This window comes from Homarus americanus, unplaced genomic scaffold, assembly GCF_018991925.1.
Source record: "Homarus americanus isolate GMGI-L3 unplaced genomic scaffold, GMGI_Hamer_2.0 scaffold26351, whole genome shotgun sequence".
NCBI classification, from domain to species: domain Eukaryota; kingdom Metazoa; phylum Arthropoda; class Malacostraca; order Decapoda; family Nephropidae; genus Homarus; species Homarus americanus.
Window position 1 is genome coordinate 2,743,383 of NW_024724368.1, and position 25,820 is coordinate 2,769,202.

General features: G+C 36.6%; 1 protein-coding gene and 1 long non-coding RNA gene across 5 annotated transcripts in view; one reads left to right on the top strand and one right to left on the bottom strand.

Annotated features, from left to right (window-relative positions):
* Positions 1–11,059, bottom strand: part of LOC121864147 (cytoplasmic protein NCK1-like) — an 85,271-nt gene extending 74,212 nt beyond the window's left edge. For 2 of the 4 annotated variants that reach the window (XM_042363102.1, XM_042363101.1), the window contains exons 1-3: positions 10,941–11,054; positions 10,042–10,123; positions 4,603–4,807 (exon numbers count right to left, since the gene is read on the bottom strand). In XM_042363102.1, coding sequence (XP_042219036.1) covers positions 4,603–4,807; positions 10,042–10,108 — 272 coding nt within the window. In that variant the 5' untranslated portion in view covers positions 10,109–10,123; positions 10,941–11,054. Of the gene's footprint in view, positions 1–4,602; positions 4,808–8,699; positions 8,865–10,041; positions 10,124–10,940 lie in introns of those variants that run through there. The other 2 variants (XM_042363104.1, XM_042363103.1) reach the window with 2 other exon arrangements.
* Positions 11,060–11,642: 583 nt separating this feature from the next.
* LOC121864148 lies at positions 11,643–17,648 on the top strand. The gene is made up of 3 exons (XR_006088556.1): positions 11,643–11,796; positions 13,384–13,524; positions 13,685–17,648. It is a non-coding gene; the product is annotated as an uncharacterized LOC121864148 (long non-coding RNA).
* Positions 17,649–25,820: the final 8,172 nt, after the last annotated feature.

Consider the following 25,820-nt stretch of genomic DNA (forward strand, 5'->3'; position numbering starts at 1 on the left):
TATTTGTGTGGAGAAGAATAATAGTTACACATCGACACACTAGAGATAGGTCTTTGTGCTGGTCATTTACACACACACACACACAAACTAACCGCAACCATCTGTGTCCTTGATCAAAGAGCCTTCACAAACAGAAGCATTCCATACCATAACAGTCAGCACACTACAGTTTATAAACTAACAGATTTGTGGCAACTCAACTGTCACAAACAATCAACAATCAATTCTCTCCCACACGTCGTAAAACCCTAATACACGGATACGATGTTTTTATTTATTTCCAGTATACCTTCTTTAAAACACGACTATGACGACTAAAAACATTTATTTTGACACGGAAAACAATGAAAAACTAAATACATCTCACACACACACTTCCTGAGTTGTTTACTTGGTGTTAAGTCGCTGGCCTTCACGCTGGATGGGCTGACTAACACTGCAACTCCTCCCTTCAACGCACCCTGCACCTCCTCCCTTCAACGCACCCTGCACCACGTTGGGCAAGAGACAAAAAAAAAAAAACGAAGTGACTTTTCCGCCAACCACTACACACCCAAACTCTTTTATGCAATTCTTGTTATATTCACACACACAGTTGACTTATTTTTCGCGCCTAGACTTGAGAGCGAAATACGGCACCTCAAGAATTTGTCGAGTTTTAACAGCCTCAAATTGTCACCCACATACCTTCTTCATCCTATTGTTCAATTTACATCTGACAAGTATATTTAATTATTTTCTTAAGAACAATGAACCAATATTTTACGATTCACCAGGATATTCTTTAAAATAAACCCCAATAAGATAAATCTCTCACGCGTGAAAGTGAGCTCTGCCCACTGTATGTTCACCTCACCTCACCTAGCAACCATTTACACCCGGTTCACTGACTGGTGGAGTGAGGCACACCGGGTTATGTCACTGCCTTCATTTTTACAATATTTAACATAATTTTTTTTTGTCATTAGATGCAGACAGATCGCGCACCTAATATTTTTCGGGTTTTAATATAATACTCCAGACAAGGAAAAGCTTGCGCTCTCTCTCTCTCTCACACACACACACACTTGGGATGGTTATCTGCGTATAAGAATGTTGTCAAGGAACTGCAGGAATAAATAGTTATAATGTAACCACTTAAATCCCAACCTACTGGTGTCCTGACGTGTGCGGTAATCAGACATTTCCGGAACCAAACGAATTCGAGATGAAGCAACACACACGCAGGCACACACACACACACACACGCACGCAGCCACACACACACACACACGCAGGGCAGGCACACACACACGCAGGCACACACACACACACAATAAAACCTTAAATATTAACAGTGGTGGTGTGTCTCCCAGGCAGCTACTGTACTTTAACTGTGGTGTGTCTCCCAGGCAGCTACTGTACTTTTTAACTGGTGGTGTGTCTCCCAGGCAGCTACTGTACTTTAACTGTGGTGTGTCTCCCAGGCAGCTACTGTACTTTAACTGTGGTGTGTCTCCCAGGCAGCTACTGTACTTTAACTGTGGTGTGTCTCCCAGGCAGCTACTGTACTTTAACTGTGGTGTGTCTCCCAGGCAGCTACTGTACTTTAACTGTGGTGTGTCTCCCAGGCAGCTACTGTACTTTAACTGTGGTGTGTCTCCCAGGCAGCTACTGTACTTTAACTGTGGTGTGTCTCCCAGGCAGCTACTGTACTTTAACTGTGGTGTGTACTAACCCAGGCAGCTACTGTACTTAACTGTGGTGTCTCCCAGGCAGCTACTGTACTTTTAACTGTGGTGTGTGTGTCTCCCAGGCAGCTACTGTACTTTTTAACTGTGGTGTGTCTCCCAGGCAGCTACTGTAATTTTAACTGTCTCCCAGGCAGCTACTGTACTTTAACTGTGGTGTGTCTCCCAGGCAGCTACTGTACTTTAACTGGTGTGTCTCCCAGGCAGCTACTGTACTTTAACTGTGGCGTGTCTCCAGGCAGCTACTGTACTTTAACTGTGGTGTGTCTCCCAGGCACTGTACTTTAACTGTGGCGTCTCCCAGGCAGCTACTGTACTTTAACTGTGGTGTGTCTCCCAGGCAGCTACTGTACTTTAACTGGTGTGTGTGTCTCCCAGGCAGCTACTGTACTTTAACTGTGGTGTGTCCCCAGGCAGCTACTGCACTTTAACTGTGGTGTGTCTCCCAGGCAGCTACTGTACTTTAACTGTGGTGTGTCTCCCAGGCAGCTACTGTACTTTAACTGTGGTGTGTCTCCCAGGCAGCTACTGTACTTTAACTGTGGCGTGTCTCCCAGGCAGCTACTGTACTTTAACTGTGGTGTGTCTCCCAGGCAGCTACTGTACTTTAACTGTGGTGTGTCTCCCAGGCAGCTACTTAAACTGAGGTGCATAAACATAAAATAAACAGGGAAAAACATGTTGGGTATCTCTTAAACATACAGAAGGTTTATAGTGGGCAATGCAGCTGTGGGAGAGTGTGGGTGGTACTGGCATGATAAACTGATACAGCTGTTGTGTGCCCCCACTGTGGTGTAAGCATTCACTGTGAGACTTGATTCAGAGCCACATTCCCACTGAATTTAATATCAGATCTAGCGACAGTCCAGATAAACTCAAATCCAGGCGTAAAGCAAGATATACAGTACATTACAGTTTACTAATTTATTAAGATTAAAGAAAGTACTGTGTGTTTCTCGAAACGTTCTACCAATCTCCCATTTACATTTTTTCTGTAAACACTCTCCTTACTTCCACAAATCTGACAGGCTTTCAAAATTCCCTTTGATATTTTAGGTTCCATTCCACCATCCTCTCTGAATACACTACCCAAATATTTAACTTTTGTACCCACTACAACTTTAGTTCACCCAAGCATTTTTCAAATCCCACTTTCCCTTTAATCATTGCAAACATTACTCTCTCAGTCCATATGTACAGAGCACCACCTCTCTAACCACGTTAAAGAACAAAGGTATTGTACTGTATTTTAACCTACAATAATGATACATATTTTGTACATTGTTTTCAACTGTCACATACGGTACTTATACTGTAAGTAGAATAAAGGTTACTCCAATAGATACCGTAATGTGTTTGTCAGTGATATACACACGTATTACAGTGTGTACAGAATTTAACAACCCCACGAATTAAAATGTAATTTTCATATTGCCTTTAATTTCAATATCTTTCTTCCCACATTTTCTCAAAATTACCATAATCATGTGATCACCAAAATCAACTACTGTACAATACTGTACTAGAAAAAACAAAGTTTTGTCCACAAACAATAAAATAGAATGTTGTTAACAATATTTAACAACTTCAAACCTTTGTTCAATCACTTTTAAAGCCACATCAAAATCTGTAAACTTCCTGGGAAAACATTAGTCTGGTTTAATAACTACACGAGAAAAATTCCAACATTATTCACATGACTCCCTACCCAGCATTGTATAACTCTCGTGTCCTTGACTGCTCGTTCCACTGTCACCCAATGCTTTAATGATACACTATCCCTTCTCCACCCCCATCCTCCCTCTCATCATCATCATCCCCATCCTCCCTCTCAACATCATCCCTATTATTTCCGCTGTTACCTCCATCACCACCCTCTCACCAACACTTCCTCCAACTCTTCATCACTACTATTCTCCCTCCCATCACCACCGCTGTCCTACCTCTCCACACCACCAGCATCTTCCTTCTCATCATCACCAGCATCCTCCCTCCCACCACTACAACCACCCTCCCACCCTCACTCCTTCATAGGATGACTAAATGTCTCTTAATTAATAATATCTTCTGTAGAGATATTTAAGCAGTTTCAGTAAAGGTTTTTGATACATGAATATGAGAAGCGACAGCAGTAGACCACATTTGGGGTCTTGAAAGACGAAGAGTGTGGGGAGTATGATAGAAGTATTTAAGTGGGTGAAAGGAATCAATAAAGGGGATATAGATAAAGTTCTTATAATATCCGAGCAGGATAGGACTCGGAGCAACGGATTTAAGTTGGATAAGTTTAGGTTTAGGAGGGAGATAGGAAGGAACTGGTTCACAAATAGGGTGGTGGACGAGTGGAACAAGCTTAGCAACTTTGCTGTAAGTGCTGGAAAGTTTCAAAAGGAGGCTGGATAAATCCATGAATGATAGAGAGTGGTAGTAACTCTTGACAGGAGCTGCCATGCACAGGCCAACCGGCCTATTGCAGACTCCTTATTTTCTTATGTTCTTATGTAATGGGCGTAACACAGCAAAAGACTTATTTAACAGTGGTAAGAGTCATGATTCAGTCATTTTGTTCATGTGTTATCTAATTTTATGATGCAGATGAGTAAAATTCCAAACCGCTGGATGGGACTCTTACTATGCCAATCAAAATGATAGCTTACAATTACAGTACTCAGGATTAACTGGTATTCCAAAATCATATTGTAAGTAGTTGCACAAACACACTGATGTACAGTTCATGTACACTGTAAATAAGATTCAAAACAACTCTTCAACTGGACTCACCTGTGTTATGGTGCCCAAGTCCTCACCTCCACTACTGAACTTACCTTCTGAAAGACGGTGTCCTCTCCGAGAGGCAGACGATAACACTTACCTATCGAAAATGGATGGCTTCTCCTTCTTGACATAGTTGGAGGGGACATAGCCAGCTTGGTTGCGATTGTTCATAACCCGCCACCAGTGTTTGGAGTCATCAAGGAGTAGCAGCCGTTCACTTTTCCTGAGGTCCAGTTCATGGCTGCCCTGGGCTGAATAGTCATATTTCGCTGTCACCCAGCAGTCCTCACCCACAGACTTGCCTGCCACAAGGGAAAACAAATACAACTAACAGGCTGTAGCCTGAAAGTACCTGTAGAGGTATGTGTATGCCTAAAACCAAGAGCAAAGTGAATTCAAACTCAGTTATTGAAACAGTTTTACAAACTGTATACTGTACTTTACAGCAACCCAAAACCTAAAAATCAATAAGTTAATATTAAATATCAGTTACGTTAATAACCATGTACAGTAGCTATAATACATTTAAAAAAATGTGCATAGTGAATATAACTGATCTATTTTTTTCGAAACTAAATCTTGCACATAGGTACATGATGTAGACCTTTAACACGTTACAACATTATGTGGTATAAAACCTTGTATGGTACACATATTATGTAACCCAGCAACATTCTGTTTGACACGACAGATTAATAAATAATGGCCAAAAATAATAATAATTAAACTGCATTACTAAAGTCCTTATTGGGATCATTGACTAATTTCTCACAATACAGTGCCATCAGCTACTTAGCACATTATTTCCGATGAAATTCACAGACATTACCTTAATTTGTGAATACTATATACTGTAGGTACTGTACTGTACAGTACCTGTATATAAATCTCAAAGGTCTCCCAAAAAGTCCCTGGTTGTGTTTAATTACTGTGCTCTTAAAAGATTTGAACTGAACAGCCCACTTTGACTATTAGAACAGAAACATACCAGTTCAAGTGATCATTAATACAAAGATATTCAGACCTTCAGATACAACATACAGTACAGTACCTGCATATAATGTTTAGAAAATCATATAAAACTTAATTTAAACATAAAATTTTTGGCATCTTAAATTTATCAATACTGTACAGTATATGTATGAAAAACATAACCGCCACACAGAAACTCAAAATGTGTTTGTTATAGTCCATTAAAAATGCACTGCATTCTAGTGTCCAAAATCAAACCTTAAATTCACAAAAACTGCCAAAGAACTGATTCGTGGTTTAACAACATGCTTTACAAAACAACAGGTGGAAGAAGAGTAAAGCAAACAACAGGACACCAGAAAGCAGAGGGCCCCAAAGTGTGGTAAGGTGATGAATTACTGATGAAATAAAAGCAGTTAGAAAATAAAGAGTGTATCCCTGAACCTTCAAACTTAGATTACCTCAGTCAGTCCCATATTTGAAGAGTCAATTAATGTCTAACATCAATGAACATATTCAAAAATTTCAAACCTTTTATACTGGCAGAAATAGGAAATACAGTACTGCACACACACACACACACACACACACACACACACACACACACACACACGACTGCTTAACCCTTTTCCTCACTCTTCAAGTCACAGAAATAATAAGCAATGTTAGTCAAAGAATCACCACCAAAATGTAAAAAATACTACAGGCACACAGATAATACGTCAGTTAACATTATAACTTATACACAAGAAGCAATCTACAGCATCAGTATTATTTCAAGTGTTAAGAATTACACCATTAAAAAATATAAATGTATTTTCACCCACAATACACCTTTAGTTATTTTGGGAGGTCCTATATATAATCTTACTCAGATAATTACCAGGGTATTGTACTGTACTGTATTGGTCTTAGATAAAAGCCTCACTGTCCTCTGTTTGGAACCCTGAATATTAATACTGTACTTTTCAAGAGTTCAAATATATTGTACAGTATAGTGTATGAAAACCAAGCGAAATGTTAAAATAACGTTGACACAGAAACTGTTCTTTTCTAGAAACTGTATACCGGTCTGTACCTTTGTCCTATTTCTTTTATAACCATCATCACCTTTTTACGTATCCAAATACGTACAGTACCTGTACTGTACAGTTCAGTATCTCTGACTTACAGAATAAAAAAAAATTATTGTCCAGTATGTACCACACAGTAAATTCTTCTATACATGGACTTCGTAGTATTGTACTGCATGTACAAAATATGAACACAATTACTGTAGATTCAGGGTCCTTAAATTGTGGTTTAATAATTTACAAAACAATTTGAATAAACTGAATCATCAACAACTTGGAGCTACTGCACAGTACAGTACCGTAATTGTTTTAATTGGAGAGGTTTTACTGTATCCTCATGTAATTAATAACACTAATTCTTAAATCGAAAACCATAATGAAATTTACTGAACAATTTCATTGTTTAATCACAAATAGGTAGCAAGTTTCAGTCAGCCATAGTACTGTAGAACTAAAGAGAATGTAGTTTCTCCCATGGAAACTTCTCTTATAGGCTATATAAGTCTAGGATGCTATCTGCAATCTAGAGGCAAGGACACTTGTTCTACTGGATCAATAAATAATGCTCCACAAAGGGCTACTTGTATGGTATGTGCCCAGTCAAACTAGGGTTTATGAGCAAGTTACAACCCAAGTCCAATACCAGTTGCTTTATCCAATACAAAGGAATTTTCTATACAGTATGCCCATTTTAACCTAGTGTGTGGGTTTCTTAAATCTATACAGTGCCTCATATGTTTGTAATGTATGACTTACCCAGAGTGTCTCTTTGGATAAGGGTTCTTGCTTTTTTCATTATATTGAGTCTCTAAAAGTTTGCTACTTCTATAACAGTATTCATGCTTCAGGCTCCAAAGTGCTAACTTTCCTCTATGTCCTCTCAGCCTTTACATAGCTTTATGCTCTGTGGAATATTTTCCTCAAATCTGAATTTGTGAATGATTATTGGGACATTTTCCCCCCATTTTTCTCATGAATACCCAGTACTGTATGTCAAATTTTGAGTGTTGCCCTGAGCCAATACATATTGACTGAAGTCTTCTAAAAATCAGATTTGTAGCTGTAACTAACACACTGTTGTCATAATACTGTAGTTTCATATAAGATATGCTCAACCACAGTGACTCTACTGCACTTATGTCACAGTGAGTTACTTGCTCTTCTACACAGACCTTGAGTTCTGTCATTTTCTCCTTCCCTGTTTGAGGTTCAAAAAATGTCATCATAACTGTCAGTGTTACCTTCTTTGTTTTAATGGGAAAGCATTCTCTTCCTCTAGAAAATAATGACTTGGGATAATGAACATTCTTTCATTAATTTTCATGTATTTGTTCAGATTTTTATTTAATTTTCAGTGGCAATTTCTTACATCCCTATACAAATACCCATGTTTAATTACTTTCTTGGCCAGATTTTCCGTGTTACACATTATTATCACACTATTGAGTACAGTACTAATTATTTGGGTTTATTGTGTGCCTTTCTGGGCATATCTAAAAAACAATTTGTTTAAACCAGAGTGGAGGCTTGACTCCAAGACCAATGCAACTTTTACTATAATTTTTAGTGCTGGAATTTATTTCAATATGAGGCGAGTAAATAATTCCTACAGAACACCTCCTCCACCTTTTCCAAACTGGTTTAAAGTTTCTCATGTGATTGCTGTTTCAACTTTATAATAAAATAGTCAATAGCACTACAATTCTGTAATGTGAGGTTCAATTCTCTCCTGGGTAGGCTGCAAGAAGGGTTTTCCAATCTTTTTTCAGAGTAACAAACAGGAAGGTAAAGGTGAATAAATGAGAACTACTGTATAAGGTCTTGGTTGAATCTCAAGAGCACTACTGTATAGCTATAACGTACGGTATAATATCTAAGACACAGTGAATATTATATGACTGAGCTAACGTACCATAACCCAACACATTAATACCTGTATATATCTAAAAGCATCACCAAATGATCTGCAATCTAATTACTGTATTAAAAAATATCTAAGTTTGGGCCTCCATAAAATTGAAAATCTGATTCAGTGAACAGCAGTTTTGTCTTTGGTTAATCCATGATAAAAACGTTTAGCTGGCAGTCCTAGCATTATGTAAACTACAGCAAGAATTAAGGAGAAGATATTATCAATAGCTAACTATACCAAGCAAAAATTAGAAGCCATAATCAAACAACATTGCTTATCTTGAATAAGCTATGCCAGTTGTATTCCTTATAGCATCTCAAGTATGTGCCAGCAACGGAGATCATCATCCGACATAAGACAATGGCACCTGAACCTCACATCTGGCATCCAACCTTAAAAGACCTATACTTCTTAATCAATGGATCTAAATTAGCAAAAAAAGAGCACAATAGCAGTTAACTAAACAGTTAGTCTGATTACAACTTGTGTTGCATTATCAAATCCAAATGTACTGTACTAGATAGTATAACACTGGCAGCTACTGTACCAATCTAATAATTTCTTAGATATTCTAGTGTTAAACGTTAACGAATATTTTAATGACTGTGACAGTTCTGTACACAGCAACACAATGATGAATACAAAATTGAAACATGATGATACAGTAAACATTAATTATTCTACCAAAATTAATCCTGACAAACATTTAACAAAAATCTTGGTAGGTTTGAAAAAAATTATGCTTACTGTTCAATTTGTACATTTGTATTTTTCATTGGTTCATTGGTTTTTTAAGTCACTGCCTTTCATGAGTTGAAAATAAATGTTTTAGACTTCCTTAACAGTGAACATCATTGTCATATATAAGGTCTATAAAGTCGGTCACTTGGAGAATATGATAAATGTAGGTAAATATTAGTATCTCGGGTACACCTATACAAGTGGTTTTATGGAATTTTGATAATGATACATTACTGAACCATCTTGGAAAAAGGAAAAAAGTACAAAAGATTGATTTATCATGAAGATTAGTTAAAAGTTTCAGAGTTTAGTCATCATAATGGCATCTTAAAAGGTGATGTGCTACGTCTATCAAACAGGTGGTATAGACGTGTTACTTATTTGTACGTGTGGTTAATGGACCTGGTGTTGGAGCCATGGACAAATAAAAAACAAATTTTAGAAAAAGGACCTTATTCATTCCTGCTAAAACTGGATATAGTTCTGTGATCGTGGTCTTTGTCAGTCTGTTACAGTGCTGATGGTGCAGAGGCTACTACCTACTTGAACCTTCCTTAGCATGTTTAATGTCCTTTTTTTCATGGTTCCAGCATCAGATCGCTTACCTACATGGTACATATAAGTATCAAATATTGTAGTCTATACACAAAATACCCCCAAACAACCCAGCAGAGTGGTGCCTCTGTTCTTAACATTTACCAAACTATGACATATTTTCTTGATCAAGGAAATACCTAGAGAAAAATATCCGAATTAAATGATATCTGATGGTTCATACAAGTAAAATTTGTGAATTTTGTGCCAAAAAATACATAATGAAGTCCCTTTAATCACTTACTCATTTGAATTTTGTTTGTAGCCCAACGTTGAAGATCAATGTTGTTGTTTCCTTTATTTGCCTTCATTAACGAGTTACGGTACTGAAACACAGCATTTCATGAGTAACACTCAATTTTGTCAATGCTTTCAGGCAGTGGCTTTATGGCTGACAAAATTTTGGAATGCAAATGTAAAACTTAATTATAAGGAAAAAATTTATCATTCCAATCTAACCTTACCTATCCCAAGAGTGGACTGACTGGAACAATAAAGGTTTCCCTGATAATTAGGTTTTACACTTCCTTAAACATATTCCTCATTGTGTCACCAGTTACTGAGTCACTGTCATGTCTTAAACAATTTCAGGAAAATTAACTATAATTTTGTTATGAATAAAATTAAGCATCATCCTGTTTTCAATACAGCTAACAGCACAACCTTCCACCAGTAATATGACACACACTTAAAATCCTAAAATCTCTATATAAAGACAAAGCATCACCTCACACCACATCTCCTCAAGCAGTGTATTTCATTCATTACAGATGTCATCATTATTTTCTCGTAACATTACTGACTATATAAGAATGAATGGGCTGCTGTACACGAGTATAATGTCCAGAGGTCAAATTCGCCCCCTATATACTAAACTAAGATTAACACGTAAATCACATAACATATATAGAAAAGTGAGCAAACTTCTACATATTTCAAGGGACCAGAGACATTACATCGTGACAATATTGTATAAAAACAATAATACAATAAGCAACATACACCTCTAATAGCAGAGTGGAGTGATTCATCTGACAACAAAAACACCAGCATCTTCCCACGCCTCAAAATTACCGTCTAGACACGTTTAACGCCAGTAATACGCCATAGACATATCACTTTCAAATAATATGCTTTACTTACCTAACTTTAAGCTTGACATGATTACAACATTCCTAATAAATCACTGAAAATCGCACAGCTTAATACATGTCAGTGTTAGATGTTTGGATAATATAATAAACACTGAGACTCTAGCAGACAAAATTTATGACCATGAATTGTCGCTCCCAGTCAACCCGAAGTAGAGTTGAATACCTTTTAAGGAGACGCGATGCTTAATGGAACCTATTTATAAGAGATGATGCGTTGTTGTTTCCGAAACTCTTTATCGATATTAAACGGAGTATTTCCCTTATAACAACTTGATTACCAATGGAAGCAGATGTTCCCGAACTTTTCGTAATCGATATTGACACAAGATAAGAATAGACCAAGTGTTTATATATTTATTAACCAAAGCAGATATAATATATGACAGTTAAATCAAACTCAAACCAAGGCAGCATGTTCTCACTGATAATGACCCAAATACACTGGGTCCTGATGACAGCTCCACTAAAGATACAAATATAATGTTAATATTATTCAGTTATAGTTTGATAATGTTTAGGAACGATTTTGATTCAGCACAATAGTATAAAACATAGCCAAGTTAACTTTACAGAAGCTACTTGTTAGAAAACTTACCCATTTTCTTTAATTTCAAGTTCATGGACGAAAGGGGGTGTTTAGCATTAGGTGTTGGATCCCTTATATGTCATAACGTGATACTACAGCTGAATGACCTCCACATGGTAGTAGTCTTCAACACTTTAAATAAATGTAAACATTGATGGATCTTCAGACCCTTATTGTGTGTTACAACAGCGGTGAACAAGTGCAATCTTTGGAGTGTAGTTAGAAAATTTGAGAGAGACATCATCAGTGGTGGGAGACCGTACGTATTGAAGGTTTTTCATTTTGTTGAGAATAATCTTACATAAGCATTGACGTTTAAGTTGTAATTTTTCAGCTACGTGTAACACCTATGACTGACTCTTGGGATCAAACAATTAAACAGTTATCTTGTTAGTTAGGCAATTGACAGTGCAAGGTTCAGCTAAACCTCTTTACCACATCTCTTTCATATTGACAAATAGTCTACTGAACCATAATACGGTATTCATAATACTGACCTACATTCAGGCACTGTTGACCAGCTAGCTATGGTGATTTTTCAAATGAATGATTTTTAAACTTAATATTATCTAAGCACCTCAATGAGAATAGCTTTAGTTATATTTATTGGTCTATCCTCAGTTAAATCAAGTTATTGTTTATCATTATTTGTATGACTACACAGTCATGTACATGTTAAACCTATATGATGATTTTGTCTGAATAGATATCCTTTTGTCTGTCATAAGTATAATGCATTGAGCATAACTGAGAGGCTTTATCTATTTATTCCTTGGGACAAGAATAGAATACCTTTTACCGGTATGTATAGTTTTTATAGTTAACAGTGGGAAAAGTTAATGCATTTGCCATTCACGATTGTCTTGGGTTCAGCCCCTTGATCAGATGTGAGAAGGGAGCTGACCAGTGTGACCCAACCAAACATTGAAGGTTTTCTCCGGGTACTCTGGTTTCCTCCTATACTAACACTAGACAATGAATGTCAAAACAAAGAACAGACCAACTGCCTGAATGGCTAGTAAGCTGATAAGTGGTACCAGTAAATTGATTGGGTGATTGTAGTACATATAACATCATAACAAATTTAAGTCGTGTAATACTGTGTTCCCTGAAAAGGGTTGTGTTTAAAAGGGGTATAAATGATAAATTAAACATAGTGGATGTAGGTACAGCAGCCATATTGATGGACAGTGTTGTTAATGGTTAGGTTAGTAACTGTTACCGCCCATGAGAAGAACCAGTAGATATTTAAGTTTCGGCGGTTACCGAGTAATGAAGGTCAGTCCGACTAATTACCCAAATGTACCCAAATGTAGCAAAATGTAGCCGCAATGAAGTCAAATAATGGTCCTACATGAATAAATCGGATTGCTAATCACTTCTCGACTAGTATTTGGTGTCACAAAGTCACAAAAAATTGGAAAACTTACTTTAATCTGAGTTAATAGATCGCGTGCATGTACCGAGGGAGCGAGTAATTACCCAAATGTAGCCGCAATGAAGTCAAATGATGGTCGTACAAGCGTAAATCGGGCTGTGAATCACTTCTCGATTATTATTTGGTGTCATAAAGTCACAAAAAATTGGTAAACTTAATTTAATCTGAGTTGTGTTAGGTTAGGTACATGCACTTGATCTATTAACTCAGATTAAATTAAGTTTACCAATTTTTTGTGACTTCGTGACACCAAATACCAGTCGAGAAGTGATTGGCAGTCCGATTTATTCATGTAGGACCATTATTTGACTTCATTGCGGCTACATTTGGGTACTTTTGGGTAATTAGTCGGACCCGTGAAGGTGGAGAGAGAGGTAGTGAGTGAAGGTGCCGGGCATGTGTTTACAGAAGGGAGACGCTGGAATTTGCCGATCTGTTAATAAGGACAAGACGGTGCCTAGTGCCTCGGTGGTTCCCTCTGCTCTAAGGGTCAGTAAGCGCTTTGGAGCCGTACAGGGAACACCCCTATTTCTCCTTTGACCCTAACACGTAAGTCTGTTTATGGAACATTAGTGCATACATGAATTCCCACCATTGTATTATTGTGTCAAGTTCACTTTGTTAAGGAATGTGCTGAATATCCCAATGTAGTTGTATTATTGTGATATCAAAATGATGTTTACTTACGTGTAATAATTGTTGTTGACAGGTTTTGACCGAATTATATTCTCCGTGTCCACGTGCTGGGTCTCCTTATCCTGTCATCGCATGATTTTTTTCCTTAAGGGCGATTACGGTAACTATCATTGTTTAGTCTGCCCACCACGCATGTGCATTAGGTTGCTGTATCAATAGACATTTATGTTTCACATATGGCTGCTGTACCTATATCCTGTGCCTAATTTAAAACTTCCAGAAAGATTATACTTTATGATATTAACAAAATTATAATAAATAAGTCAAAATTACTTTATCAAAAACAATGAAAAGGGTAAAACTATTAATTAGAAGTATTAAAAATCACAATACAGTACAGTATAGCATATTCTGATCTTATACAGTATTGCAGATTAGTAAACACGGAAGTTTATTAGTTCAACATATCCAAAATTCATAAGGATTTTTTGGAGAATGAAGTGCTGTACATTTGACACTAATAACCTATGGTCATCATTCATAAGCTAAATTGCTGTTCTCTGTAATAATAAGACAGTGAATACAGTACAGTATTTTGCATGAACTTCTTTGTTTGCATTAGAGTTTAATAGAATAACCAAACCTAATACCGTACAGCAACTATATACAGTATAGATTATATTTCAGTTAAGTTTGTTTGGATAGGTTTGGTTTAGTTGGTTAATTTTGCATTTAAAAGAAGTTTTGGTTAAATATAGCAACAGGTCTGTTTTGATAGCATGTAGGACCATATTTACAGTAAGGTACTGGTGCATATTTCCATAGCAGCCCCAAAAAATCTTTGTTTTACCCTTCTTTGGAAAGGGGAGAACTCCAATTGAGTGCCTTTATGTAGGACACTACTGCGCATGTCATTGTGGAGTTGTGTCTCTGATAAATTATAGGGGGCAGCCAAAACAACCGAGTGTCCACTAAGGACCTCCATGTTGACTGAATCAATAAAGGCCATGTACACTGTACAGGTCACAGAGCTATTCTCTACACTTCTTGTGTATCTGGTAGACAGTAAAGAAAATGTCAGTGGTGCTGCAAGATAGTCTAAAGGAAATTTTCTGGCTCGGGAAGGCATCTGTTAAGGGGAACTTGGCCGAGAATCTTGCGGGCTATGGACAACAGAGATCTCACAATGATTGCTGCAAACTTTCCCCCTTGTTCATATGTACAGTACTGTACATTTTCTAGGTCTTTGAGGGATATCCTTCAGTTCTCATATACAGTATATATTCAATGGGAAAGTGGAAGCAGCTGACAGATATTAGTGGCTACCACACAAGATGGAGGGTTGTTGGGTGGACCAGCGCTGGATGCTGTAGGATCTACTCGGTAATCTGGACAGATATTTCGTTCTTTCATTTAATCTGGCAGTGCTCTCACCAGTCCTGAAGAATGCTATTTTGTTCTTCAATTTGGGTGTTACTGTCAGGTGAGTGAAGGGGGCTATGTCATTAATAGTTGGTAATGAAAATTAACTACAGTATATAACTTATAACATGTAGAGAATTATGCATACATTTACCAAATACCAGAGATTAAATTCGTATTTTATGACACTGAACATTTATCACTAACTCATGTAATTATAGGTTGACCTCATTTGTACTGTATCGGGTTGTGACCCACAGAAAAGGGTAAATTTATAGTAGTTCACATAACTCTGTTAGAAAGTTAAAACTATGTTTTTCTAGTGATTTTTTTTTTTTTTGATTGGTTCTGACCTTGATTTCTGTCGGAAATTTATTTATTTTTTATTGCTCCTTTTACCCCCAACAAGATAGGGGATCCTGTTAGGAACCGGAGTTTTGGGCGGGGTAGAGAAACAATCATTTTCCGTCAAAAATCATGGCCAAGTCAGTACAAAACGCACCAAAAAACACAAGAAAAACATATAAACCTAACCTTTTTATAGATGACCTAACCTAACCTGACCAAACCTAACTCACAGTGTTTTTACATAACCAGACTCTCACCATATGAGGGAAGATTAATGGAATAAGATAGAGAAAGATTTGGCATGCGCTATCTCCGTTATTATACGTTTCCGACAGTATTGTAATCGAAGAAAATTATCCTAAAGTTTTTTCAAATATGATAATAGATTTGGGGTAGGAATGTTGTGTGAACTACTATAAAAACCCCAGAAAAGGCTGGTACAGTACATGTATAAGAGAAATAATGGTACACTATACGTAGAAACAAAAATAGGTTTCCTTAATGAAGTCTCTTTTGATTATGACTCTGTACTACAGTATATTGTTTTCATACATATACTGTTAGTAATTTAATTATTAAGTACTGTTATAGTATTGAAAAACAAAAAACAGTACAGTATTAAGCATTATACTCTACTCACCAATACATTCTCTTATTTTTTGTATGAGAAAAAGTCTGGCATGGAGGATTTTGTGCGTACTCTTGAACAGAGGGTTGTAGGGCCCTCAGTGGTATCAAGCCACTGCATGAATGATTACCTCAGATAGAATTAGTATAATTATTGTTACCCCTCCCTGACCCATTGTTTCAAAGAAGTAAGTGACGTTAGATTGCCTGACTTGAACGTTGGGATACATGCCATTGTGGTGCACAGGGTGACCTAGAATGTTATTAGGGATGACAAACCAGTCTTCTAAAAGTTATTCTCTTATTTATGCTTTAATATTTGCTCCCCAGACAAGAGGTAAGGTATAGTGGCTACTGGCTAAGACACACAGTCTAGGAATGGTACACAAGTAATGGCTGGTGTTCTGGAGGCATTTTTACAGTACAGTACATGGCTCCAGAGATCTGGTTTTCCTGTGATGCATTGCATGTGCAGAAGATGGAAAGCATGATGTGCAGTGGTGTACAGGTGAATCTTAGCCCAAGGATAAATGAAATTTTGGTACATACGTGTATGTGAATAATTAGTGTAAATTTGCCGAGAGAATGATAGTTGTGGTTAGTAATGTGTATACAGGTAGTAATATACAGTACTGCACAGTACTGTACTATCATAACTTGATAGATGAATCATACGCAATAAAAGTTTAAAAAAATCATCTGCGTGTATTACAGTGCTGAATTAAATGACAGTTATATTTAACGTACTGTATGTGTATAACACAATAACCCTTATGAGAATTTTGGGGTAAGGATAAACAAATATACATGCGGTTACTTTAAAACCTTTTAATTTTTGCTCATCAGTTAAACAAAGAACACCATACCAAATATTTATCCAATAGTAAACGAATCAAAGGAAGTACGTATATGTGAGTTTGTACTTCAACTGGACCAAATATTATGATTTTTATTAACAACGTCACCAAGTTTCATGCTTTATTATGTTACAGTTGCGGAAATGTGTTCCTACATCTCCTGGAATAACTCTCGTCTCCAAATGGCAACATTGCAATAGTACGGGTAGTACTGCATCACTATTTATGAATGAATAGATATTAGTTGTGGATAGATTTGCTGTAGGTTACCACAGGGGGTGTAGGAACACATTTCCATAACTGTACAAGTTTTTTATTTGCATAGCAATGTATACAGAGTGTGTACAGTATGTTGTACTAATGTGGTTTAGAAATCATCCTGTGTTTTTTTTAGAATTTCAAGAGTTTGGAAATACAGGCACAATTTTAAATTTGTTCAAATCACTATTGTAAGGATGTGTACAGTACTGTAGTATACAGTAAAAACAGATGCAATATTTAATCCAAATATTTTGAATACATTTTGGAAAAAAATTGAATTTACTATATTTGCTATGCAGGTACAGGTATTAAATTGACATAGCAGTACCCATACCATTTTTGACAGCAGATAGACATGAACTGAGCAAACTTTGTAAGGTTATTTAGTACAATTGTACAGGTTTTTCTCCCTAACTCATTAAAACTATTGTATAGTTTGACTAATCCAAACAAGTGCATTTGGTACACTTGTCATAAACAGTCAATGGACATCAGACATGAATTAAAATGTGTTGCAGTTGACAATGGCATTTTGATTTCCTTTAAATTCTCATACACAAGTGTGTAAATCGCTTACAACATGTAGGGCTACCGGTACATTTGGACGTCAAGGGTAATGGATTTTTAGTACTGTACTATAAATGTATAGTACAGTACATATTTGAAATGAAAAGATGCCCTGTCCCCTAGGGATTTACTGTACACTTATGCCTTGCAAGGAATATACCAGTCAGGAATTGTCTTACATTCCTTTTTGGAATATATAGTTGCATTCAATTATCCATGAAAAACAGTACTGTAGGGGTGTATTAACCCCTTGGTTATGAGGAGTCTCTTTGGTGAATAAAATCTTTTGGCATTAACCAGATAAAATATTAAAAGTAGTGTCTTGTAGCGAAGGAGCTAATGTTAGACAGTGGACATAATTGTGTACTGTGCAGTATGGTACCCATATTTATGACACAAATATATGTCCAAGGCATGAGACCCTCAGAGCCAGTTACAGTACAGTACAGTACTTGTGCTTCCACACAACAGACTAATTTTGTGCTGTGACCATCTGATGGTAAAGAATTTTTTTTTACATATATATATATATATATATATATATATATATATATATATATATATATATATATATATATATATATATATATATATATATATATATATATATATATATATATATATATATATATATTTGTGAGAAGTGTTTCCTTTTTTTTATATTAAGGATTCACTAACTGGTTAGGCTCCTTGCAGGATCTAGAAGCAGCTCCCAGGTGAGGTGCAAGGATGACACAGATTACTGGAGTCAGACTAAAAATAAATAAAAAAGTCACTTAGGATTCATACTGGGTCCCCATTGAGTAAATTCTGCAACTGAAATAAATACTGGGTGCTTTTTTAAGTGCAGCAGGATTTGTTGATGAGAGAACACATCTCTAAGTTAATGGATATTGTAATTGTTATGTTGTCAGAGTTTCTAGAAATTATTTGGATATTTTAGCTACATTATAACCCACTGTGGTTACCTTATCATAAAGTGAGAACCACGTGCTGTTTGATACTTCAGATGTTTGGATATATTGAATAAGCTTGGCTATAGAGGTTTATAATTTTTACCCGTAAGTGTATACGTAGTTGTTGTTAAGTGCATCTGAAATGGTTTTTGCCTTTATCAAACTTGTGACCTTGATCTTTAGACCACCAAAACACAGCAATGAGTACAGTAGATATGAGTTTGATCCATACTCTTCTATGTTATTAAGCAGTGTTGTGAGGCCTAACTTGTCCTTAAAATTTCATAACAGAGGCACTTGAGAAGATGTATCATGTATTGTACATGATAAGACCAGGACAGGATTTTCCCATAGGTAATGAGTGAGAGCAGGATATTGAAAAACTTAGTTCATGGTCTGGTGATTGTCATTATAAACAGGGTCAAGCTATTTATTATCCTTCTTTCACCGGGTCAAGTTTCAGAACACGTTATTAATGCCCATCTAAAGTAAAGAAATATGTAACTAATTGAATCTTGCAAGAAATTTGAAACAGAAAAGTTCATCTTATGAAAACAATTATGGATAACAAGTTTTTTAAATTTAAATTCCAACTTGTTTTTCGTCTGTTTATCATCAGTTCCTCACTGGACGAGTGATTAATGATTAAGTTAGCTTAATTAGCTTGCCAGGGTTTGTCAACTCTTGCTAACTAAATGTTGCTAGATTCACCCCAAAAGTAGGTAAGGTGAAAAAAGGGCTAGAAGGAAACTAATAATAAAATCGACAATAATCACAGGTCAATTTACATAATGCACATCATTATATTCGCACTCACGGATATTAACACTCACTGCTGGCACCGCCCTATTTAAATCTATTTGGGCTAAAGTTAGATGTGATTTAGCTTATGGAGCCCCTCGGCTGTTAAATATGCAAGAAAATATAGTCTTCATTACTAAATTATGTCATCAACATCAATCCGTACCAGTACTCTGACGTGGTGATTATGATAAATCTCCTAGTCTGGCTCTTCTTCCTCGATGGCATTGCTGGATGTTGCAGGTTCTGGTGAGCGATTTCCTTGCAACGAGGTCTTTTAAGCCTCCAGTGTGCCAATGTTCCTTGTGACACGCTCAGGCAACTCATAGTTATGACAGCATTTTCTGTCACCGTAGCCCATATTTTATGGCTAAAATTGCTTTCATATTTACACTAGTTCAGTTTCGGAGTTATGACTGCGAGGTTTATCGGCTTTTGAATGTGGAAATGAGAGTACTGTTAGAGCTCGGTCAGAAAGATCACTATAAAGACTCTCCTGTGGCATCAATGTAATCGGCTACTTCTAACCAAAGTTGTAGACTGTCAAGGACTTGTTCCCACACTGTGATGCAGTTTCCTCCATACATAGTCTATACGAGTGAGAATACCTTCATCAACAAACAACCAAGTCCAGACTCCTTGGTTTTACTGGTTGTATACATTCATTTTTACTTAGTGATGACGCTGACTGCAACACACGAACATTGTCGGGTAAACTTTTACGCAGTTGCTTCATAAGTTAGATAGCAATATGGATACATCTTTGGCGAATGTCTGTTACATCTGGAAGTTTGCATTCCTTCAGTTGGACGAGACGACTTACCTTACTTTTTTTTACTGTCTTGAACTTTATTTACTGCTTATTTTTTATTTTTTTGTCTAGTTTTGATGACAAAACTCGTTAAATTATACAAAAAGATGACAGTTGCTAAACTCCCAAAACTAGCTAATTAAAGTCGCTTAATCTAGGGATAAAATCGCTAAATTGACAACCCTACTGACTGCATCTGAGTCGACCACCCAGCGCTGTCCCTGTAGCAATGAACACGAACTATTCGTGATTTTAATGAACCTCTTTACCTTATAATACTAAGCTGTGAACTTAATTTTAATGACAAACACAGTATCTTCAGGTTTATATATAAATCCGCTAAGTGATGGCAACATTCTATGAATAAATTCGCTAGCCGCGAAGGGCGTTAAAAAGTAGCAAACAAGAATAGAAATCTAGATTTAGCCACCTTTCGCGAGATTGGTATCCCCTGTAATTGACCTCTCCGTTGTTGAAGAACGAGTGTTCGTATAATTTCATTATTGATGGAATACCAAAATTTCAATATAAGTGTACACAAAATCACTGTGAATGAAGTCAAATTAATCATTAGATCTTGCTGGGATAAAGACAGTAAAGGTACGAAGACTTTGATGATGTTCAGGATGTCATTAGTCGCCAGTGCGTAATTTCCCCGCTTCCTTCCCTAATGTAACCAAGTGACACTCAGTGAGTAGGTACTGGTTTTGTTATTGATAGAAAGTAAGTGGGAAGTACAGGTGATAACGATGCTAAGTGAACAGGGGAAATGCTACTGTCAGTGAAGGGAGGGTAGTGTGACGCGCCATAGTCGTGTGCGGTCTACAAAGATATCTTTAGTCTAACCTAACTTAACCTAACCTAAATATTTTGTAGACCACACGCTGTAGTAGCACCAATAATTATTTGTCTAGTCAATCAATTTTTCTCAAATCACGTATGTGGGTTATGTTGATAATAGTTTGTTAGCTATTGAAAGAAATAGCTGATTAACCTATTATTAATATCCTATTTCGCCTAGTAATTTAAATTATGGATATATGTTGTTGAAATATTTAAGCTGTATTAAACAAAAGAATACGTAAATTAAGATTAATTGTTCAAACGCAATATAAGACAATTGTGAACTCGGGTAGACCTCAATAAACAATAGCCCCACGCTAGTTTAATAGAACCGCTCGTTAAGTCATAGCCGGGAGAACCGTTCGCAGTGTGCAATCAGACTGAGTTAAAAGCTTTCACTATACCCTTGTCGGCTCCTTTGAAGACCTGGTTTTCGTGGAGATTAGAAAGTTGTTAATGTTCCCTAATGTGGTTGATGTTTATTAAAGAGTGGTTATGTTCCGTAGAGTGTTTAATGTTTACGTTTTGTTAATTAAAGAGTGGTTTATGTTCCGTAGAGTGTTTAATGTTTACATTTTATGTTAATTAAAGAGTGGTTAATGTTCCGTAGTGTTTAATGTTTACGTTTATGTTAATTAAAGAGTGGTTTATGTTCCGTAGAGTGTTTAATGTTTACTTTTTGATGTTAATTAAAGAGTGGTTAATGTTCCGTAGTGTTTAATGTTTACGTTTCGATGTTAATTAAAGAGTGGTTAATGTTCCGTAGAGTGTTTAATGTTTAGATGTTAATTAAAGAGTGGTTAATGTTCCGTAGAGTGTTTAATGTTTACTTTTTTATGTTAATTAAAGAGTGGTTAATGTTCCGTAGAGTGCTTAATGTTTACTTTTTATGTTAATTAAAGAGTGGTTAATGTTCCGTAGAGTGTTTAATGTTTACTTTTTGATGTTAATTAAAGAGTGGTTAATGTTCCGTAGAATGTTTAATGTTTACTTTTCGATGTTAATTAAAGAGTGGTTAATGTTCCGTAGAGTGTTTAATGTTTACGTTTCGATGTTAATTAAAGAGTGGTTAATGTTCCGTAGAATGTTTAATGTTTACTTTTCGATGTTAATTAAAGAGTGATTCAGTGTTCCATAAAGTGGCTGATGTACAGTATATTAAAAAGTATTTGATGTGCATTTAAAGAGTTTCTGTTGTTGATTTAAGAGTGTCAGAATATGAAATAATTAGTTTGGTGTTTATTAGAGAATATTGATGTTAATTGAAAGACTATATTAAGTAAATGAGTTTCATTTTAGTAGTGTTCGGTATTAATGAGAAGTGCTCTGATGTTAATAAAAAGAGTGCTAGCTGTTACTTAAGGGTTCTTATTAACACGTGCCTTTAAATGTAATAGGTTTCCAGTTTTATCTATAGTTCCACCGATTAATTGATGAATACCCAATTTAATCGATAAATCTCCCAATTAATAGATAATAACTCCCATTTAATTGATACTTTCCAATCTTAACTCTTCAATTTAATCGATAATTGCCCATGGAGATGAACGCTTACCAGATGACTGTACTCGGAAATTCACTATTTTTCCCGATAATGGAAATAGGCAATTTTCAGTTTTAAGAAGTTCATTTTGCGGAAATTTACCTTAATTGGCAATTTCGGTCCGTAGAGAAAAGACGCCCAAATTTATGCATGATTTTGAAGCTGAATTTGGAAGGAATTTTGAATTTCATGAAGTTGTTTTCCGATTTTCTATAGATTTTTTTTTCAATATACCAAGCGAAACAAATTAAGCTTCACATTGGGGAGTTGGATTTAAACTTTATACAAGTGATAGATTATAGCTTTGTACAGGTGATAGTTTGATTTTAGCTTTATACAAGTGATAGATTTTAGCTTTATACATGTGATAGATTATTGCTTCATACATGTGATAGATTTTAGCTTTATGCAGTTGATAGATTATACATTCATACATGTGATAGATTTTAGCTTTACTGTATACAGTTGATAGTTGGATTATAGCTTTACACGAGTGAGAGTTGCAGCGGGTGAGAGTCGTCATTTATCACGGTAGAGAGAGTAAGAGAGAGAGAGAGAGCAGATGGAAAGCATGACTGATGGAGCAGTAATTGACCTAGCTTGTCATGTCACGGGGCGATGGTTTGTTGATAGTCAATGGCCGGGGGGCATGAATGTGTATTGTTGATTGTGAAGAGTAAACAGTGATGGATGTTGGCGTGGTAATGTAGGGCTGAGAGAAAAGGTGTTATAATTGACGTAGGGATTGTTGTATAGGTGTTTAATTGTTGTAGAGGTGTTTAATTGACGTATGGATGACTGGACAGGTGTTAAGTTGATGTAGGGATTGTTGTACAGCTGTTGAATTGATGTAGAAGTTGTACAGGTGTTTAATTGACGTTGGGATGGTTGTACAGGTGTTTAGTTGACGTAGGGATGGCTGGATAGATGGTAATTGACGTAGGGATGGGTGAACAGGTGTTATAATTGATGTAGGGGTAGTTGTACTGGTGTTTAATTGACGTAGGGGCAGTTGTACAGGTGTTTAATTGACGTGTGGATGGTTGTACAGATGTTAATTGACGTAGGAATGACTGAACAGGTGTTTAATTGACGTAGGGGTGCCTGGACAAGTGTTTAATTGACGTAGTAGATGTGCAGGTCTTTAATTGACGTAGGGGTAGTTGTACAGGTGTTTAATTGACGTCGGGATTTGATTGGACAGGTGTTTAATGACCGTAGGGATGGTTGGACAGGTATTTAGTTAACGTAGGGATGGTTGTACAGGTGTTTAATTGACGTGGATGGTTTTATAGGTGTAATTACCATAGGTCGAACAGTTGTGCAGGTGTTAATTACTCAAGGGTCAACTGCACAGGTGCTTGTGTTTATTTTGGAAGCTTGACACGCATGACTGCTAGTGTGTTACATATTGCTGACTGTATAGGTGTTAATTAAGGGTTACTTGTACAGGTGTGTTAAATGTAAAGAGTGAACGCTGTGAAATGCTGCGCTGTTGACATAGACACACTGTGCTGATAACATGAATCCAGGAAAATAAATCATAAGAAAAATTCACAGAAAAAAAGGCACGGAAAAAACCTAATCTAACCTAAACCTAAACCTAACCAAACCTAACCAAACCTAACTTAACCTAACCTACGTGCAATGTCATCATGTATATATTGTGTTGTCAATGTGTACAAGTCATGTGACCTTTTTTTTTCTGTGACTTTATTTCCGTTTACCGATAACATGGGACCAGCTGTAATGGTGTTTGAGTTTATAATGGTCAATTCATTAATTCATAATCGCTGGTGAATTTAATTTGGCTGTAGCGTTATCAGGGACGATAGAACACTGTGATTTGGCTGCCGTTCAGAGTTTCATGTTACAGTTATTTTCTGTAATCAGTCAGTTAACATTATGACTCGGGATTACGCTACTGTGGACTAACCTAATATTAAACTGCTGTAGTTAGTTTCATGTATTAAATGTCGTGTATGTGTGTGTTCATAAAATTTACGGGATCACGTGAATATTAGGCCCAAGCTTCTTTCAACTGAGGATTAAACAAATTAACGCTACCTAAGGGATTGAGTTAAGTTACCTAACCCAACCCAACCCAACCCAACCCAACCCTTCCTTCCTTCCTTCCCCCTGAAGTACTGTAGCATTAGGCTGGTTAATCATCAGGTGAAATAAGCTGGGGTTAATCATCAGGTGAAATAAGCTGGGGTTAATCATCAGGTAAACCCTTAATTGTTATTTAATGGAGGAAAATATCGTTTTCAGGTATTTGCTCACTTTAATATCACATCAACCAGGTGAACTGAACATCTGTCATATCTTTTTTTTTTTTACCAGTTCAAGGCTATATATTTAGTAGTCATTTCAGGGATTTAGTGCTGAGGAGACATTAACATCTCCTTAACACTACTTGGCGTTTTGTGTATAGTAAAATTTTATTATCAGGCGCCTAACACTATCCTTTTCAATGTTTTAATTTGTTTGGGACTGATTTTTTTTCCCCAAGGACCCAGTATAAATGTCTCTATATATCTTCAAGTTATCATGGCACTGTTATTCAGGCCCAGAGACTTATAATATAAGCGTTTTCCTCATATATTTACTCCTATAGCTTATAACAACAGTGTGGCGCCATCTTTGAACCCCTGATATAACTAACCTTTAAAGCTAGGCACGCGGGTTATTCCAATCTATTCAGTATTTCGCTTAGTCCACGTCCGCCAGCCCACCACAAAGAACCAGCCACTCTTTCTCCCCAGCCCGCTGCGGAAACTAATTGAAGTATGCAAATTTAATTTTGTTACTTGTATTGCCTGGCGCGCCTCTCGTGTTTTGGGAAGATGTTAGCAGAAAGAGAGAGTGTGTGTGTGTTCACGGTCCTCTATAGCGAGAAGTAGGTAACTGACTATGTAATGATGTAACGAATCTCCTCAAGAATTCTCGTTAGTAAAGCCCCAAAAGAACATTTATGCTCATTATAACAAACCATTGAACTGAAGAAAAAAAAAGTACACTGTTAAAATAATCCACTTAATTGAAATCTTTCACACCAACTGCAGCAGCGAGAGAGGTGGTCAGTAGTACCCCAGGGTGTCCAGCACCACAGGGGGCGGAGGAAGACCAGGGTAGTGTTGGCTATTCGCTTCACCCCACCGGTAACAGGG